Source organism: Oncorhynchus tshawytscha, linkage group LG05 (assembly GCF_018296145.1).
Source record: "Oncorhynchus tshawytscha isolate Ot180627B linkage group LG05, Otsh_v2.0, whole genome shotgun sequence".
NCBI classification, from domain to species: Eukaryota; Metazoa; Chordata; class Actinopteri; order Salmoniformes; family Salmonidae; genus Oncorhynchus; species Oncorhynchus tshawytscha.
This window is the reverse complement of record NC_056433.1, coordinates 77,266,858-77,287,956: the sequence shown is the minus strand read 5'-3', so window position 1 is coordinate 77,287,956 and position 21,099 is coordinate 77,266,858. Positions and strand designations below refer to the sequence as shown.

Below are 21,099 nucleotides of genomic sequence, written 5' to 3'. Positions count from 1 at the left end.
GGGTAACTCCAGCATGCAGACAGACAGTAGTATAGTGCTGTAACTCCAGGATGCAGACAGACAGTAGTATAATGTTGTAACTCCAGCCATGCAGACAGACATAGAGAGAGTAACTGTGTATAAAGTTACATGGCTGTAGAGTCCTGGAAGACAGTCAGGGGCTCACATTACAGAGGGGTGTAGTATCAGGATGTATTGCTGTACAGTGTAGTATCAGGATGTATTGCTGTACAGTGTAGTATCAGGATGTATTACTGTACAGTGTAGTATCAGGATGTATTACTGTAGAGTGTAGTATCAGGATGTATTGCTGTACAGTGTAGTATCAGGATGTATTACAGTACAGTGTAGTATCAGGATGTATTACTGTACAGTGTAGTATCAGGATGTATTACTGTACAGTATAGTATCAGGATGTATTGCTGTACAGTGTAGTATCAGGATGTATTACTGTACAGTGTAGTATCAGGATGTATTACAGTACAGTGTAGTATCAGGATGTATTGCTGTACAGTGTAGTATCAGGATGTATTGCCGTACAGTGTAGTATCAGGATGTATTACTGTACAGTGTAGTATCATTATGTAGTACAGTACAGTGTAGTAGTAGTATGTATTACAGTACAGTGTACAATGTATTACAGTACAGTGTAGTATCACAATGTATTTTTAAGTACAGTGTAGTATCACAATGTATTTCAGTACAGTGTTTTATCAAGATGTATTTCAGTACAGTGTAGTAGTAGGGTGTATTACAGTACAGTGTACTATCAGGATGTGTTTCAGTACAGTGTAGTATCAGGATGTATTACAGTGTAGTAGTAGGATGTATTTCAGTACAGTGTAGTTTCAGGATGTATTTCAGTACAGTGTAGTAGTAGTATGTATTACAGTACAGTGTAGGATGTATTACAGTACAGTGTAGTAGTAGTATGTATTACAGTACAGTGTAGGATGTATTGCAGTACAGTGTAGTAGTAGGATGTATTTCAGTACAGTGAAGTATCAGGATGTATTACAGTACAGTGTAGTATCGGGATGTATTACAGTACAGTGTAATATCAGGATGTATTACAGTACAGTGTAGTAGTAGGATGTATTACAGTGTAGTATCAGGATGTATTACAGTACAGTGTAGTATCAGGATGTATTACAGTACAGTGTAGTATCAGGATGTATTACAGTACAGTGTAGTATCAGGATGTATTACAGTACAGTGTAGTATCAGGATGTATTACAGTACAGTGTAGTATCAGGATGTATTACAGTACAGTGTAGTATCAGGATGTATTGTAGTAGGTTGTATTACAGTACAGTGTAGTAGTAGGATGTATTACAGAACAGTGTAGTTTCAGGATGTATTACAGTACAGTGTAGTTGTAGGATGTATTACAGTACAGTGTAGTATCAGGATGTATTACGGTACAGTGTAGTAGTAGGATGTATTACAGTACAGTGTAGTATCAGGATGTATTACGGTACAGTGTAGTATCAGGATGTTTTACAGTACAGTGTAGGATGTATAACTGTACAGTGTCGTAGTAGGATGTATTACAGTACAGTGTACTATCAGGATGTATTACAGTACAGTGTAGTATCAGGATGTATTACAGTACAGTGTAGTATCAGGATGTATTACAGTGTAGTATCAGGATGTATTACAGTACAGTGTAGTAGTAGGATGTATTACAGTACAGTGTAGTATCAGGATGTATTGCTGTACAGTGTAGTATCAGGATGTATTACTGTACAGTGTAGTATCAGGATGTATTACAGTACAGTGTAGTAGTAGTATGTATTACAGTACAGTGTACGATGTATTACAGTACAGTGTAGTATCACGATGTATTTTTAAGTACAGTGTAGTATCACGATGTATTTCAGTACAGTGTTTTATCAGGATGTATTTCAGTACAGTGTAGTAGTAGGGTGTATTACAGTACAGTGTACTATCAGGATGTGTTTCAGTACAGTGTAGTATCAGGATGTATTACAGTGTAGTAGTAGGATGTATTTCAGTACAGTGTAGTTTCAGGATGTATTTCAGTACAGTGTAGTAGTAGTATGTATTACAGTACAGTGTAGGATGTATTACAGTACAGTGTAGTAGTAGTATGTATTACAGTACAGTGTAGGATGTATTGCAGTACAGTGTAGTAGTAGGATGTATTTCAGTACAGTGAAGTATCAGGATGTATTACAGTACAGTGTAGTATTGGGATGTATTACAGTACAGTGTAATATCAGGATGTATTACAGTACAGTGTAGTAGTAGGATGTATTACAGTGTAGTATCAGGATGTATTACAGTACAGTGTAGTATCAGGATGTATTACAGTACAGTGTAGTATCAGGATGTATTACAGTACAGTGTAGTATCAGGATGTATTGTAGTAGGATGTATTACAGTACAGTGTAGTAGTAGGATGTATTACAGAACAGTGTAGTTTCAGGATGTATTTCAGTACAGTGAAGTATCAGGATGTATTACGGTACAGTATAGTAGTAGGATGTATTACAGTACAGTGTAGTATCAGGATGTATTACAGTACAGTGTAGTATCAGGATGTATTACAGTACAGTGTAGTATCAGGATGTTTTACAGTACAGTGTAGGATGTATTACTGTACAGTGTCGTAGTAGGATGTATTACAGTACAGTGTAGGATGTATTACAGTACAGTGTAGGATGTATTACAGTACAGTGTAGTATCAGGATGTATTACAGTACAGTGTAGTATCAGGATGTATTACAGTACAGTGTAGTATCAGGATGTATTACAGCACAGTGTAGTAGTAGGATGTATTGTAGTAGGATGTATTACAGTACAGTGTAGTATCAGGATGTATTACAGTACAGTGTAGTAGTAGGATGTATTACAGTACAGTGTAGTAGTAGGATGTATTACAGTACAGTGTAGTATCAGGATGTATTACAGTACAGTGTAGTATCAGGATGTATTACAGTACAGTGTAGTATCAGGATGTATTGTAGTAGGATATATTACAGTACATTACACCCAACGTTGTATCAGTGTTACTTATTGCCCACCAGCTGATTACGCTGGACGGAGGTGTCTGGGAACCAGCTTATTTGATGCTATCTGGTCAGAGGGATCAGAGTAGTGGTGACATGCATTGGAAATCAAACACTTGTTTCAAGGTAATGATCATTGTATTTTTCTACCCTCTCTCTTTCCCAGTCACTAAGTGTGATGGCCCCGGGAAGTTCATGTGCAAGAATGGACAGTGTATCAACAGCAGCAAGGTGTGTGATGCCGTCAAAGACTGCAAGGACTGGTCAGATGAACCTATGAAGGAGTGTGGTGAGCTACACACACACACACACACACACACACACACATGCATAAACAAACTCATACACACACACTGTACACTAATAAATGTACACACACACACACACTTATTAGCATCCACTTAACATGCAGGTGGCCACTGTGCTAGTAATCAGAGCTTAATTTCATCAAGGGAGAGTACATCAGGACAACTCTCAGCTCTCTCTCTCCCATCAAAGTCCAACTCTTCCCTCGAGTGTTCATGGCTAGGAAACGTGTTCTGACTACACTACCCATAAGGCACCATATAGATTAGCTCCCTACCATAGAGAATTACAATTTAGAGCTCTTTAGTCATGGACCTCACAGTGGAATGCTCCGGAACCTCTGGCTCTGTGTTTCTGATTGGTCAACCGTGTGTCAACATTCAGATCAGCTCCATCACTATCTTTTGTAACCATGAAATAGCAGGATTTGGTATCCTGGACATTAACATCTGAGACATTACATCTTTGCCGTACATGTTATGCTTATAGACAGACATATTACATGTCTTATGTACTAGTGAAACCATGTGAGTGAACATGTAATGTTGGTTAATATGGAAGATAGGACATCTTCATAAATTATCATTATTTATCTTACCATACATGTAGCATGTTGATTCCCACAAGTCATTTCACAACACTAAATGTTTTATTGTGTTTACCATGGGTGCAATATCACTCACTAACAGTTAAATGACTCACTAACCGTTAAATGACTCACTAACAGTTAAATGACTCACTAACCGTTAAATGACTCACTAACCGTTAAATGACTCACTAACAGTTAAATGACTCACTAACAGTTAAATGACTCACTAACCGTTAAATGACTCACTAACCGTTAAATGACTCACTAACCGTTAAATGACTCACTAACCATTAAATGACTCACTAACCATTAAATGACTCACTAACCGTTAAATGACTCACTAACAGTTAAATGACTCACTAACAGTTAAATGACTCACTAACAGTTAAATGACTCACTAACAGTTAAATGACTCACTAACCGTTAAATGACTCACTAAGCGTTAAATGACTCACTAAGCGTTAAATGACTAACTGATTGGCTCTCACCATTTTCCTTTGTGCATACATGCATCTGTGTGTGTTTCTGTCTGTGTCTGTAATTATGCTGCAGCATTCTCTGCAACAGGTACAGATTTACTCTGTCTTTTCTCATCAACACTGAGGTCTGCAGGTAGAAATGGGGCGGCAGGTAGAAATGGGGCGGCAGGTAGAAATGGGGCGGCAGGTAGCCTAGTGGTTAGAGCATTGGGCCAGTTACCCGGAAGGTTACACTGAGGTGTGCAGTTTTACCTCGATAATCAGATGATCTCTCATGGAGGGAGGGAGGGATAAGGGGAGAAAGGAGAGGGATATGGATAGGAGGAGGGATGGATGGAGGGAGGGATAAGGGGAGAAAGGAGAGGGATATGTGGAGGAGGAGGGATGGATGGATGGAGGGACAAGGGAAGAAGAACTGCTCCTCTGAGGAAATCAGATTACACAGGGGGACCTGACGAATAGCTGCCCCCTCTTGAGCCCCAGTGCATTCTGGACTGGTTCCAGGTGTCTGATAGCTACATATTCCCCTAGAGTCTCCCCAGGTACACACACACACCAATATATTGGTTGTTTTATTGATGTTTAACTCCCTTCCCTCCCTCTATTCCTCCTTTCATCCCTCTCTCTCCCCCTCCCTCTCTCTATCTCTCTCTCCCCCCTCTCTCTCTCTCTCCCTCACTCTCTCTCCCTACCTCTCTCTCTAGGTGTGAATGAGTGCGCAGACAAAAATGGAGGCTGCTCTCACATCTGCAGAGACAGGAGGATTGGCTATGCGTGTGACTGTCCCTCTGGATACCAACTAATGGACAAGAAGACCTGTGAAGGTAGAGTACCAAACAACCTGTCCCTCTCATACAAGACCTGTGAAGGTAGAGTACCAAACAACCTGTTCCTCTCATACAAGAACTGTGAAGGTAGAGTACCAGACAACCTGTCCCTCTCAGACAAGACCTGTGAAGGTAGAGTACCAGACAACCTGTCCTTCTCAGACAAGACCTGTGAAGGTAGAGTACCAGACAACATGTGCCTCTCAGACAAGACCTGTGAAGGTAGAGTACCAGACAACCTGTCCCTCTCAGACAAGACCTGTGAAGGTAGAGTACCAGACAACCTGTCCCTCTCAGACAAGACCTGTGAAGGTAGTGTACCAGACAACCTGTCCCTCTCAGACAAGACCTGTGAAGGTAGAGTACCATACAACCTGCCCCTCTCAGACAAGATCTGTGAAGGTACAAGGCCAGACAACCTGTCCCTCTCAGACAAGACCTGTGAAGGTACAGGACCAGACAACCTGTCCCTCTCAGACAAGACCTGTGAAGGTACAGGACCAGACAACCTGTCCCTCTCAGATAAGACCTGTGAAGGTACAGGACCAGACAACCTGTCCCTCTCAGACAAGACCTGTGAAGGTACAGGACCAGACAACCTGTCCCTCTCAGACAAGACCTGTGAAGGTACAGGACCAGACAACCTGTCCCTCTCAGACAAGACCTGTGACGGTACAGGACCCAATCTAAAACCTTACTTCAACACAACAAAATGGCTCTCATTCCCGTTCAGGGTTTCCGTTAGCCAGTAATAGCCAGCTTTTAGGCGATATTTTTTTTTTGAAAAGCCTGATGAATAAAATTGGCACCGGCCAAATGTCCAGGAGAAGAAACAAACCCATGGTGAAAAAATATATTACAGCCTCTTCATTGGTGACAATACCAGTCTATGGAAATATATTACAGCCTCTTCATTGGTGACAATACCAGTCTATGGAAATATATTACAGCCTCTTCATTGGTGACAATACCAGTCTATGGAAATATATTTTAGCCTCTTCATTGATGACAATACCAGTCTATGGAAATATATTACAGCCTCTTCATTGGTGACAATACCAGTCTATGGAAATATATTACAGCCTCTTCATTGGTGACAATACCAGTCTATGGAAATATATTACAGCCTCTTCATTGGTGACAATACCAGTCTATGGAAATATATTACAGCCTCTTCATTGATGACAATACCAGTCTATGGAAATATATTACAGCCTCTTCATTGATGACAATACCAGTCTATGGAAATATATTACAGCCTCTTCATTGATGACAATACCAGTCTATGGAAATATATTACAGCCTCTTCATTGGTGACAATACCAGTCTATGGAAATATATTACAGCCTCTTCATTGATGACAATACCAGTCTATGTAAATATATTACAGCCTCTTCATTGATGACAATACCAGTCTATGGAAATATATTACAGCCTCTTCATTGGTGACAATACCAGTCTATGGAAATATATTACAGCCTCTTCATTGATGACAATACCAGTCTATGGAAATATATTACAGCCTCTTCATTGATGACAATACCAGTCTATGGAAATATATTACAGCCTCTTCATTGATGACAATACCAGTCTATGGAAATATATTACAGCCTCTTCATTGATGACAATACCAGTCTATGGAAATATATTACAGCCTCTTCATTGATGACAAAACCAGTCTATGGAAATATATTACAGCCTCTTCATTGATGACAATACCAGTCTATGGAAATATATTACAGCCTCTTCATTGATGACAATACCAGTCTATGTAAATATATTACAGCCTCTTCATTGGTGACAATACCAGTCTATGTAAATATATTACAGCCTCTTCATTGATGACAAAACCAGTCTATGGAAATATATTACAGCCTCTTCATTGATGACAATACCAGTCTATGGAAATATATTTTAGCCTCTTCATTGATGACAATACCAGTCTATGGAAATACATTACAGCCTCTTCATTGATGACAATACCAGTCTATGGAAATATATTACAGCCTCTTCATTGATGACAATACCAGTCTATGGAAATATATTACAGCCTCTTCATTGATGACAAAACCAGTCTATGGAAATATATTACAGCCTCTTCATTGATGACAATACCAGTCTATGGAAATATATTACAGCCTCTTCATTGATGACAATACCAGTCTATGTAAATATATTACAGCCTCTTCATTGGTGACAATACCAGTCTATGTAAATATATTACAGCCTCTTCATTGATGACAAAACCAGTCTATGGAAATATATTACAGCCTCTTCATTGATGACAATACCAGTCTATGGAAATATATTTTAGCCTCTTCATTGATGACAATACCAGTCTATGGAAATACATTACAGCCTCTTCATTGATGACAATACCAGTCTATGGAAATATATTACAGCCTCTTCATTGGTGACAATACCAGTCTATGGAAATATATTACAGCCTCTTCATTGATGACAATACCAGTCTATGGAAATATATTTTAGCCTCTTCATTGATGACAATACCAGTCTATGGAAATACATTACAGCCTCTTCATTGATGACAATACCAGTCTATGGAAATATATTACAGCCTCTCCATTGGTGACAATACCAGTCTATGGAAATATATTACAGCCTCTTCATTGATGACAATACCAGTCTATGGAAATATATTACAGCCTCTTCATTGATGACAATACCAGTCTATGGAAATATATTTGACTGGTCATGCTTATCGGTCTTTAGGTTAATTTGCGTAATTTAATGGAATTGAATTGGCGCGTGTGTACAGTATATTGGTAATATCTTATCACATGCATGCAGAGCCTTTGAGTGGAAAATCTGTCCGCCAACGCGAGAGCTGCTCAAACAGCAAATGCAAAGGCAACGGAAAGCAGGCTTCATCAGCACGTCACACACCAATTTGCAATGAGCTAGAAGCAGTATGCATTTTGAAAATATATACTTCATTGTTTGAAACCTGAGGCATGTCTTACCTTGCTTCAAAGCAGCCAAAATCAGTCCATATCTGTGGAGGCAATTCTTTTCTATAAACTTTCTTTCGTTGTCCTGTAGCCAAAGGCACAATCCTAGTCATATTAGCAACCCATGTTAGTAGTTAGATCTCCCTTATTTCAAAATGTATAATTGATATTTTAATCTCTGTCACATGAAGCCACTTGGTTGTGCAGTGCACTTTTGTCAACAGTGTTTTCCTGCTTATTGCATTATGGAAGGAACATTCTTGCCTACTGCCTTGTGTTCATTGTTCGCTTATAATGTATATAATAATAGTTTATCAACATTTTAAGCTAAACTGTCTTATCTGTTGCATCTTAACGTGTGTTATTTATCCTAGGCCTACTGGTTGTATGAATTTGGAATCTATCGTCCACAAACTGTCCCAGACTGTTTAGAATTGGCTTTTTTGGCTTTTTTTTCTCGCCAAGCTGACCAATAGAAATAGAATAGGTCAACTTTTCTGCTATGGGGGATAGTAGATTACCATTCTGTAGGCTACTGTTTTTACTGTTCATTACTTGTCTTGTTGGCTGAGGAAAAGTACATGTGGGTAGTTATTATAACATCTTCAAAGTGTGCATCAGAATTAGGTAAGAAGGACCACACATCATTTCATCCTCGACTTGCATGTTATGTTAATATGAATTACCATAATCTACATGTGATTTGTGTCATCCTGAGCAGTGTGGGTGGACGCCCTGATCAGGTTACACACCCAATGCATATGAGTCTGGTGCATTAAAATGCTGCCGGTCAAATGTCCGGACAGAACACATCCTAATGGAAACCCCATTCCATTCAGCCATTACAACAGGACCAATGACTCTCAATCTCTTCCACATTCCCTTCACTTCTTGTACTCTCTCTTTCCAAACAGTACTTAGAGATATCTCTACGTAATGCCCCGTGTTCTCCTGTCTGTGTGGAGACAGAGTGGGTCCTGTGTTATTGATGGATTTGTGACTTCTCTCCCCAGACATAGATGAGTGTGAAAAGCCTGACTCCTGCAGCCAGATCTGCATCAACTACAAAGGAGACTACAAGTGTGAATGTTATCAGGGCTATGAGATGGACCCCAGCACCAAGACCTGCAAGGCCGTGGGTAAGAGAGGCAACCTGTTATGTCCCTGGCAACCACAGAACAACCACACACACACACACACACCGCAACCCAGTAACACCACAGTCTATTCTCAGGCCGTCCGGTATGAACGGTGGTTGTTTGTAAGCAGGACTAGCACGGCAGAGCCATCTGAGGTCTGTAACGCAAATATTTGCCTTCTGCTTCTCAGGGAGGTAATGAAAAGAAAAACATGTCCACCTTGTCTGGCAGGGTGCTGTTGGACACAGTCAGGTATTGTCCTTCACCGTGACCCACAGTAAACACTCCAGCCTGGGCATACATACAAATAAGGTCACTGGTCTTAACTTGGGGGCCTGGGACATATCTCTGACTGTGTAGAGAAAGACAGTGTTTTTGGTTAGCATCATCATTCTTAGGTTAGATCATTACAGGGCAAACTGACGTGATAATGAGGAGGCTTAAAGGAACTGGCTTAAAGGAACTGGTTTAAAGGAACTGGCTTAAAGGAACTGGCTTAGAGGAACTGGCTTAAAGGAACTGGCTTAGAGGAACTGGCTTAAAGAAACTGGCTTAGAGGAACTGGTTTAAAGGAACTGGCTTAAAGGAACTGGCTTAAAGGAACTGGCTTAGAGGAAGTGGCTCGGCTTTGCTCTAAGTGGCGTGAAAAACGGCATTGATTACTTCCCGTCTGAGAAGGAGAATCTTTGTTACTGTTAGAGAGAGCATGCACACTGTCAGGAAGCTGGGCCTTTATTATTAGAGAGGAAGGGAAGGTGTGTGTGGGTGGGTGGGTGGGTGGGTGGGGTGGGTGTGGGTGGGTGGGTGTGTAGGTGTGTGGGTGGGTGTGTGTGTAGGTGTGTGGGTGGGTGTGTGTGGGTGGGGGGGTGTGGGGGTGGGGTTGTGTGTGTGTGTGTTCGTGCTTGCTTGTGTTTGTGTTATTAGAACAGCTCCTTGGTTATTGAAGTGAAGTGATGGAGCACTGCGTTCTGTTGGGCGCGTCAGTCCGTATTGTTGATTGCAGCACAGAAAGACAGAGACGTATCATTCTATTTCTGCAGTGGTTCATTTACTCTGAAGCTTGGGAAGAAGGAGGAGATGCAGAGGCGCCTGCTATGTGATGCTGAGGTGATGTGGATTTAATAAACCTCCACACACACTCTCACACACTCACAGACACTCACAGACACTCACAGACACTCACAGGCATACACATCAACAGACACACAACCTCATACACTCACACCGATTTACAGACAACAAAAACACACTCACATTCCACTGCGGTAGATTTGTTGGGTTCACTCTCCTGCTCTACAACAGGGGCTGACAGCTGAAGCGATGATGTCGTTAAGCAGATCACACTGAGCTGGAAACCGAAGGCTTTATTTGTGATGTTCAGGGAATGCAATACCATTATTACCCTTCATCCAATCAGAAAGAGATTAGAGGGCTACTTTTTACTGCTCACTGACCATGTCTGAATATTGTCTTAACTTGGAAAGCCCTTGGAGGCAGGATGGAGAAAGCCCTTTGAGGCAGGATGGAGAAAGCCCTTGGAGGCAGAAAGCCCTTTGAGGCAGGATGGAGGCAGAAAGCCCTTGGAGCCAGGATGGAGAAAGCCCTTGGAGGGAGGATGGAGAAAGCCCTTGGAGGGAGGATGGAGAAAGCCCTTGGAGGCAGGATGGAGAAAGCCCTTGGAGGCAGGATGGAGAAAGCCCTTGGAGGCAGGATGGAGAAAGCCCTTGGAGGCAGAAAGCCCTTGGAGGGAGGATGGAGAAAGCCCTGGGAGGCAGGATGGAGAAAGCGTTAGAATAATACTAATTTGACATACTTACTGAAGAGTTTTAGTAGTTTTAATTGTAGCTACAGTGCCGCGCATAATAATTTAGACAGCAGTCTCCCATGTGCCTTTCTAGTTAATGTGAACGGGGTAGAAGCTAATTAAAAGCACAACTCCCAGGTTGGTGGCATCATGTTACGTTCATCGCTATAAGCCAAAGTATAACCATACAATGTAGCAAGTTGGTTCCCACAAGTCATTTCACTACACTAAATGTTTTATTGTGTTTACCATGGGTGCAATATCACTCACTAAATGACTCACTAACTGTTAAATGACTAACTGATTGGCTCTCACCATTTTCCTTTGTGCATACATGCATCTGTGTGTGTTTCTGTCTGTGTCTAATTATACTGCAGCATTCTCTGCAACAGGTACAGATTTACTCAGTCTTTTCTCATCAACACGGAGGTCTGCAGTTTTACTTCGATAATCAGATGATCTCTCATAGAGGGAGGGAGGGAGGGAGGGAGGGAGGGGTAGGTAGGTAGGTGAGTAACTCAGGAACTTCCCCTCTGATCTGTCCATATGGCTGTTACTTTTCTATCTCTCTCTCTCTTCCTCTATACTCCTCTTTCTCTGCATCTTTGTGTCCTCCTCTGTGTCCTCCTCCATGTCCTCCTCTGTGTCTTCCTCTGTGTCCTCCTCTGTGTCTTCCTCTGTGTCCTCCTTCTTCCTCTATACTCTTTGTCCTCCTCTGTGTCATCTGTGTCCTCCTCTTGGTCCTCCTCTTTGTCCTCCTCTGTGTCCTTCTCTTGGTCCTTCTCTGTGTCCTCCTCTGTGTCCTCCTCTGTTTCCTCCTCTGTGTCCTCTGTGTCCTCCTCTGTGTCCTCCTCTTCCCCTCTCCTTGCCTATATGTCTGCATCTCTGTGTTTTTCTCCTCAGTCCCCCTTTTTACTGTTTCTCCCTCACTCTCACTATGCACCCTTTTCTCCCTTTAGGCTCCTCCCTGATTCAGAGGACACTAAGACAGAGTCTAGAACAGACACTAGGACAGAGTCTAGAACAGACACTAGGACAGAGTCTAGAACAGACACTAGGACAGAGTCTAGAACAGACACTAGAACATAGTCTAGAACAGAGACTAGAACAGAGACTAGAACAGAGTCTAGAACAGAGTCTAGAACAGAGTCTAGGACAGAGTCTAGGACAGAGTCTAGGACAGAGTCTAGGACAGAGACTAGGACAGAGTCTAGGACAGAGACTAGAACAGAGTCTAGAACAGACACTAGGACAGAGACTAGAACAGAGACTAGGACAGAGTCTAGGACAGAGTCTAGGACAGAGTCAAACAGAGTCTAGAACAGACACTAGGACAGAGACTAGAACAGACACTAGAACAGAGTCTAGAACAGAGTCTAGAACAGAGTCTAGGACAGAGTCTAGGACAGAGTCTAGGACAGAGTTTAGGACAGAGTCTAGGACAGAGTCTAGAACAGAGTCTAGGACAGAGACTAGAACAGAGTCTAGGACAGCGCTCTCTGAAGTCGTTGTCTGACATGGATCTATTGTAAACATGTTGCCTGTATTGGATGGAGTTTCAGAATGACGTGGTAACTTTGGTTTGACAAGACAGGAACATTCTGCACAGATTTGTCTCATGGATTTATTAGAGAATAGAATGAGTGGTGTTTTCTCATGAGTTTGACAGACTACACTTCTGAAAGTTGATTGTAGTCTCAGTGAATCAGGGAATGTCTCAGCCTTGTTGTCTACAGCTGCTGGCAGACATCTTTATTCTCCCAGGCCACGCTAACGATCCCAGAGACAATACACCTACTTTGATCTTCTGTCACTAAACGTCAACTAACAACTCAGAATATTCATTTTTTTTCACAATTACAGTCACCCTCTGTGTTTATTACGTGTTTTATACATAACAGTAACTAGCTGTACTATACGTCAAATTGATTCCTCAGGCCTGGCTGCATATCTGTCTGGCCTTATCATTTTCAAAGCTTATCTTAATTGGCTGATAATGCAGGGCTGAGTTATGGAAGATTTAAATGCATGGGGTCTGTCCTGTCATCACACATGCATGCACGTACACACACACACACACACACACACACAGACTGTTGTCAGAGTGGAGGGGTCTGACTCTGCTTTAACACTAGGAAGAGAGAGCAACTACTCTGTAGAATGGCACTATTTGATGATGTCACCGGTCCTGAATGAGGGGCTGGGGGCTGTGTTGACAGGCATTAGGAAATATCTTTCTCTCTCTCTTCCTCTCTCTATCTCTCTTGCTTCCTCTCGCTCTCTCTCTCTCTTCCTCTCTCCATCTCTCTCTCTCTCTCTCTCTCTCTCATCCTCTCTCTCTCTTTCTTTCCCTCTGTCTATCAACATCTATTTCTCTACCATTCACTCTCTATCTCAAATCAAATGTATTTATATAGCCCTTCGTACATCAGCTGATATCTCAAAGTGCTGTACAGAAACCCAGCCTAAAACCCCAAACACCAAGCAATGCAGGTGTAGAAGCACGGTGGCTAGGAAAAACTCCCTAGAAAGGCCAAAACCAAGGAAGGAACCAGGCTATGAGGGGTGGCCAGTCCTCTTCTGGCTGTGCCGGGTGGAGATTATAACAGAACATGGACAAGATGTTCAAATGTTCATAAATGACCATCATGGTCAAATAATAATAATCACAGGCAGAATGGGTTGAAACTGGAGCAGCAGCACGGCCAAGTGGACTGGGGACAGCAAGGAGTCATCATGCCAGGTAGTCCTGAGGCATGGTCCTAGGGCTCAGGTCCTCCGAGAGAAAGAAAGAGAGAAAGAGAGAGCATACTTAAATTCACACAGGACACCGGATAAGACAGGAGAAGTACTCCAGATATAACAAACTGACCCTAGCCCCCCGACACATAAACTACTGCAGAATAAACACTGGAGGCTGAGACAGGGGGGGTCAGGAGACACTGTGGCCCCATCCGATGATACCCCAGTACAGGGCCAAACAGGAAGGATATAACCCCACCCACTTTGCCAAAGCACAGCCCCCACACCACTAGAGGGATATCTTCAACCACCAACTTACCATCCTGAGACAAGGCGGAGTATAGCCCACAAAGATCTCCGCCACGGCACAACCCAAGGGGGGGCGCCAACCCAGACGGAAGATCACATCAGTGACTCAACCCACTCAAGTGACGCACCCCTCCTAGGGACGGCATGGAAGAGCACCAGTAAGCCAGTGATTCAGCCCCTGTAATAGGGTTAGAGGCAGAGAATTCCAGTGGAAAGATGGGAACCGGCCAGGCAGAGACAGCAAGGGCGGTTCGTTGCTCCAGAGTCTTTCCGTTCACCTTCACACTCCTGGGCCAGACTACACTCAATCATATGACCCACTGAAGAGATGAGTCTTCAGTAAAGACTTAAAGGTTGAGCCCGAGTTTGCATCTCTGACATGGGTAGGCAGACCATTCCATAAAAATGGAGCTCTATAGGAGAAAGCCCTGCCTCCAGCTGTTTGCTTAGAAATTCTAGGGACAGTTAGGAGGCCTGTGTCTTGTGACCGTAGCGTACGTGTAGGTACAGTGGGGAGAACAAGTATTTGATACACTGCCGATTTTGCAGGTTTTCCTACTTACAAAGCATGTAGAGGTCTGTCATTTTTATCATAGGTACACTTCAACTGTGAGAGACGGAATCTAAAAGCATGGATTAATCTTTCTGCATCATTTTTGGAATGAAAGTTTCTGATTTTTGCAATGTTACGTAGATGGAAAAAAGCAGTCCTTGAAACAGTCTTGATATGTTCGTCAAAAGAGAGATCAGGGTCCAGAGTAACGCCGAGGTCCTTCACAGTTTTATTTGAGACGACTGTACAACCATTAAGATTAATTGTCAGATTCAACAGAAGATCTCTTTGTTTCTTGGGACCTAGAACAAGCATCTCTGTTTTGTCCGAGTTTAGAAGTAGAAAGTTGCAGCCATCCACTTCCTTATGTCTGCAACACAGGCTTCTAGCGAGGGCAATTTTGGGGCTTCACCATGTTTCATTGAAATGTACAGCTGTGTGTCATCCGCATAGCAGTGAAAGTTAACATTATGTTTTCGAATGACATCCCCAAGAGGTAAAATATATAGTGAAAACAATAGTGGTCCTAAAACAGAACCTTGAGGAATACCGAAATTTACAGTTGATTTGTCAGAGGACAAACCATTCACAGAGACAAACTGATATCTTTCCGACAGATAAGATCTAAACCAGGCCAGAACTTGTCCGTATAGACCAATTTATGTTTCCAATCTCTCCAAAAGAATGTGGTGATCGATGGTATCAAAAGCAGCACTAAGGTCTAGGAGCATGAGGACAGATGCAAAGCCTCGGTCTGATGCCATTAAAAGGTAATTTACCACCTTCACAAGTGCAGTCTCAGTGCTATGATGGGGTCTAAAACCAGACTGAAGCATTTCATATACATTGTTTGTCTTCAGGAAGGCAGTGAGTTGCTGCGCAACAGCCTTTTCCAAAAATTATGAGAGGAATGGAAGATTCGATATAGGCCGATAGTTTTTTATATTTTCTGGGTCACGGTTTGGCTTTTTCAAGAGAGGCTTTATTACTGACACTTTTAGTGAGTTTGGTACACATTCGGGGGATAGAGAGCGGGTTTATAATGTTCGACATAGGAGGGCCAAGCACAGGAAGCAGCTCTTTCAGTAGTTTCGTTGGAATAGGGTCCAGTATGCAGCTTGAAGGTTTAGAGTCCATGATTATTTTCATCATTGTGTCAAGAGATACAGTACTAAAACACTTGAGTGTCTCTCTTGATCCTAGGTCCTGGCAGAGTTGTGCAGACTCAGGACAACTGAGCTTTGGAGGAATACTCAGATTTAAAGAGGAGTCCATAATTTGCTTTCTAATGATCATGATCTTTTCCTCAAAGAAGTTCATGGATTTATTACTGCTGAAGTGAAAGCCATCCTCTCTTGGGGAATGCTGCTTTTTAGTTAGCTTTGCGACAGTATCAAAAAGGAATTTCGGATTGTTCTTATTTTCCTCAATTAAGTTGGAAAAATAGGATGATCGAGCAGCAGTGAGGGCTCTTCGATACTGCACGGTACTGTCTTTCCAAGCTAGTCGGAAGACTTCCAGTTTGGTGTGGCGCCATTTCCGTTCCAATTGTCTGGAAGCTTGCATCAGAGCTCGGGTATTTTCTGTATACCAGGGAGCTAGTTTCTTATGAGAAATGTTTTTAGTTTTTAGGGGTGCAACTGCATCTAGGGTATTGCGCAAGGTTAAATTGAGTTCCTCAGTTAGGTGGTTAACTGATTTTTGTCCTCTGGCGTCCTTGGGTAGGCAGAGGGAGTCTGGAAGGGCATCAAGGAATCTTTGTGTTGTCTGTGAATTTATAGCACGACTTTTGATGTTCCTTGGTTGGGGTCTGAGCAGATTATTTGTTGCAATTGCAAACGTAATAAAATGGTGGTCCGATAGTCCAGGATTATGAGGAAAAACATTAAGATCCACAACATTTATTCCATGGGACAAAACTAGGTCCAGAGTATGACTGTGACAGTGAGTTGGTCAAAACCCACTGAGTTGATGATTGCTCCAAAAGCCTTTTGGAGTGGGTCTGTGGACTTTTCCATGTGAATATTAAAGTCACCAAAAATTTGAATATTATCTGCTATGACTACAAGGTCCGATAGGAATTCAGGGAACTTAATGAGGAACTCTGTATATGGCCCAGGAGGCCTGTAAACAGTAGCTATAAAAAGTGATTGAGTAGGCTGCATAGATTTCATGACTAGAAGCTCAAAAGATGAAAACGTCATTTTTCTTTTGTAAATTGAAATTTGCTATTGTAAATGTTAGCAACACCTCCGCCTTTGCGGGATGCACGGGGGATATGGTCACTAGTGTAGCCAGGAGGTGAGGCCTCATTTAACACAGTAAATTCATCAGGCTTAAGCCATGTTTCAGTCAGGCCAATCACATCAAGATTATGATCAGTGATTAGTTCATTGACTATAATTGCCTTTGAAGTAAGGGATCGAACATTAAGTAGCCCTATTTTGAGATGTGAGGTATCACGATCTCTCTCAATAATGACAGGAATGGAGGAGGTCTTTATCCTAGTGAGATTGCTAAGGCGAACACCGCCATGTTTAGTTTTGCCCAAACTAGGTCGAGGCACAGACACGGTCTCAATGGGGATACCTGAGCTGACTACACTGACTGTGCTAGTGGCAGACTCCACTAAGCTGGCAGGCTGGCTAACAGCCTGCTGCCTGGCCTGTACCCTATTTCATTGTGGAGATAGAGGAGTTAGAGCCCTGTCTATGTTGGTAGATAAGATGAGAGCACCACTCCAGCTAGGATGAAGTCTGCCACTCCTCAGCAGGTCAGGCTTGGTCCTGTTTGTGGGTGAGTCCCAGAAAGAGGGCCACTTATCTACAAATTCTATATTTTGGGAGGGGCAGATAACAGTTTTCAACCAGCGATTGAGTTGTAAGACTCTGCTGTAGAGCTCATCACTCCCCCTAACTGGGAGGGATCCAGAGACAATTACTCGATGCCGACACATCTTTCTAGCTGATTTACATGCTGAAGCTATCTTGCACTTGGTGACCTCTGACTGTTCATCCTAACATTGTTGATGCCGACGTGGATAACAATATCTCTATACTCTCTACACTCACCAGTTTTAGCTTTAGCCAGCACCATCTTCAGATTAGCCTTAACGTCGGTAGCCCTGCCCCCCGGTAAACAGTGTATGATCGCTGGATGATTTGTTTTAAGTCTAATACTGCGGGTAATGGAGTCACCAATGACTAGGGTTTTCAATTTGTCAGAGCTAATGGTGGGAGGCTTCGGCGTCTCAGACCCCGTAACGGGAGGAGTAGAGACCAGAGAAGGCTCAGCTTCTGACTCCGACTCGTTGCTTAATGGGGAAAACCAGTTGAAAGTTTCTGTCGGCTGATTGAGTGACACCGGTTGAGCATTCCTACAGCATTTCCCTCCAGAAACCGTGAGAAAGTTGTCCGGCTGCGGGGACCGTGCCAGGGGATTTATACTAACGTTACTATCTTACTTACTGGTGGCACAGACGCTGTTTCATCCTTTCCTACACTGAAATTACCCTTGCCTAACGATTGCGTCTGAAGCTGGGCTTATAGCACAAGGCGATCGTTCTCCTGTACATTATGAGTACAGCGACTGAAATTAGAAGTCATCATGCTAATGTTAACAGCTTCGGCTGTTGGACGTCCTGACGAACCACATCCAGATAAAGCGTCCGGAGTGAAAAAGTTGAATGAAAAAAAAGTTGAGTGAGGGAAAAAAAACTAAATATAAACAGTAATTAAAAAGTAAAAACCGTAAAGTTGTCAGGTAGCAAAGTAAGGTTGACAACAAAACGCACAGCAGCACGTAAACAAGTCTGCAAGTTGTGACCGGAAATGTAGATGCTGAAAACAATCTGTTTGTCTTTCCCTCCCTATGTATGCTGCCACTCATTCTCTGTCCACCTGTCTGTCTTCTCTCTCTCTCTTTCTTTCTCTCTCTTCTCTCTCTTGGTCTCTCTCTCTGTCACTCTTTCTCTGTCTCGCTCTCTATCTGTCTCTCTTTTTCTCCCTTCCCTAATGGGAGAGCGGCTGAAATTGATCGGTACAAATCCAAGAGACAGGGAAAATGATTGAATCCTGACTCGCAGTGAAAATGAAAATATTTGCTCCCTGTGCAGTATCCCGTGGCGGCCTGGGTGCGAGAAACTCATCTAGGTGTGGCGCGTGCAGGTGTGTGTGTGCGTGCAGGTGTGTGTGTGTGTGCGTGCAGGTGTGTGTGTGTGTGGCGCGTGCAGGTGTGTGTGTGCGTGCGCGTGCAGGTGTGTGTGTGCGTGTGCGTGCAGGTGTGTGTGTGTGCGTGCGCGTGCCGTGGTTCAAAACATGGAGCCAACTCAGAACGCCCTGGCTTGATGGGACAAGTTGCCTGGCTTTGTCTTGATTTTATCCGGGATGAAGAGGGAGGGAGATAAGACTCCATCCGTCTCTCTCAGCTTATATCTCAGTAGGTTTGTCCAAGAGTGTGCAAAGCTGTCATCAAGGCAAAGGGTGGCTACTTTTAAGAATCTCAAGTATAAAATATATTTTGATTTGTTTAACACTTTTCTGGTTACTACATGATTCCATGTGTGTTATTTCATAGTTGTGATGTCTTCACTATTATTCTACAATGTAGAAAATAGTAAAAATAAAGAAAAACCCTGGAATGAGTAGGTGTATCCAAACGTTTGACTGGCACTGTATATATATGGTGGTTCATCCTTTAAAAGTTGCGCACTGCAGCACACCTTGCGGGTTGCCGCAGAATTCTATGGCACGTTATTTGAGTGTCAGCCATTGTTGCAAGTTAGTGCTAGTTTGACCACCAGAGGGCATCTTTGAGAAGCATGAGCATTAATATTGGCATTAATATTGGCTGTACTAGATAATTTAAGACCTTTTTTTGTAAGGACATAGTATATGGGATTAATTTTAAGAAATGTAGCTTCAGTAATTTGATTAATATTATGGTGTTTCTATTCCAAGAAAAATGAAAAACCCTCAGGGTTTCCGTTAGGAAAATATGGCGCTGTACAACGTGACTGGTCGGGAGTAGGCTACTGTACTAAGAGCAAAATAATCCTAACATTTTCACACCCTAATTGTAGGCTAACCAATACCCAAACGGAGATTCAGTGAAAATAATACCAGTCCCCATGCTTGTCTCAGAGCAGCGTGAAACAGTGCTGAAATAGTTGACAACATGTCATTCAGTGATATTTATTCCCATAATAATTTGTTATGGATCCATAACGAAATAAACATCTCCATTACAATTATAATGCAGGGTTAATAATACATTAATATATTTGTAGGGATGGATGCATTTTTTTGTTGGGGCAAATCTGGTTTTAGAGGATTTCAAAACAATGTATTTGGTGGACTCGGTATGATGGACTCACTGATAGTTGATGAGCGATCGGCAAAGGCTTTCAACATCGCTCTAATCACAGTCAGAAGACAGTTGAAGAAACTTGAGTGGACTTATGGAAAGGCTCATGAAGACATTATATTATATAGACATGTTTTCAAAAGGCCTCCAGAGCCGACAGAGAAGTTCCTTACTTTTTCCTCCTTCCACTTGCCTCTTCCATTTATTCCCATTGTAATTCGTTATGGTTTGCATTGCAAATGAGGGCCTAAACTGGGTTAAGACGCCAGCAGAGTACGTAGACTTTTATGTAGTGAAATAAAGGTAAGATAAAAATAAATAAATAAGACCTGCAACACTTTTAACAATACATTCCTCAACACTAGTGAGACTCATGTCGCCTACGGTAGGCCTACAGTATATCTACAAATATTATTTTATCTCAACATGTTGGTCTCCTGATTTGAACCCAATCGAACTTGTTGCAACTTTAGTGTAGTTGAAATAATCATCTCCGTGTTTGCCTGGATTGTGACTCCATCTCGTTCCTCGCCGCCTTCAACTCCGCCAATACCGCCTGACTTTCCGCCAATGACATGACTCTCCTCCAATAATTACATTTAGAGGATTGGAGGATTCTAAATTAATATCTAAGGGGCATTTTTCATTAGGATCTGTGAGAATATCTAAGGGGCTTTTATATAATTATAATGCAGGGTTAATAATAATAATAATCGCTTTGTTTAAGAAATAAGGCTATTTTGGAGATGATTTCATTTCAAATAACTGAAAGTGAGCAATTCTAATCTAAATAAAGGGAACAAGTCCATTCTTGAACATGGAGTGAGACATTCTTACTGATTTGTAAATGAAGCCAGTTTGATATTTAGAATGATTTATTTCTGTTTTTAGAGGGAGAGGAAACCAAAAGCCCACCGTGCCTATTTTTCGGATATTCGTCAGACCACATGTCAAGTGAAAATCTACCCAAATTTCCCCAA

At 42.2% G+C, this 21,099-nt stretch overlaps 1 protein-coding gene across 1 annotated transcript in view; it reads left to right on the top strand.

Annotated features, from left to right (window-relative positions):
* Positions 1-21,099, top strand: part of LOC112237117 (low-density lipoprotein receptor-related protein 8-like) — a 385,638-nt gene that overhangs the window by 301,665 nt on the left and 62,874 nt on the right. Inside the window, exons 7-9 of the mRNA XM_042322397.1 lie at positions 3,202-3,324; positions 5,114-5,233; positions 9,222-9,347. Of these exons, the coding sequence (XP_042178331.1) occupies positions 3,202-3,324; positions 5,114-5,233; positions 9,222-9,347 (369 nt within the window). The remainder of the gene's footprint in view (positions 1-3,201; positions 3,325-5,113; positions 5,234-9,221; positions 9,348-21,099) is intronic.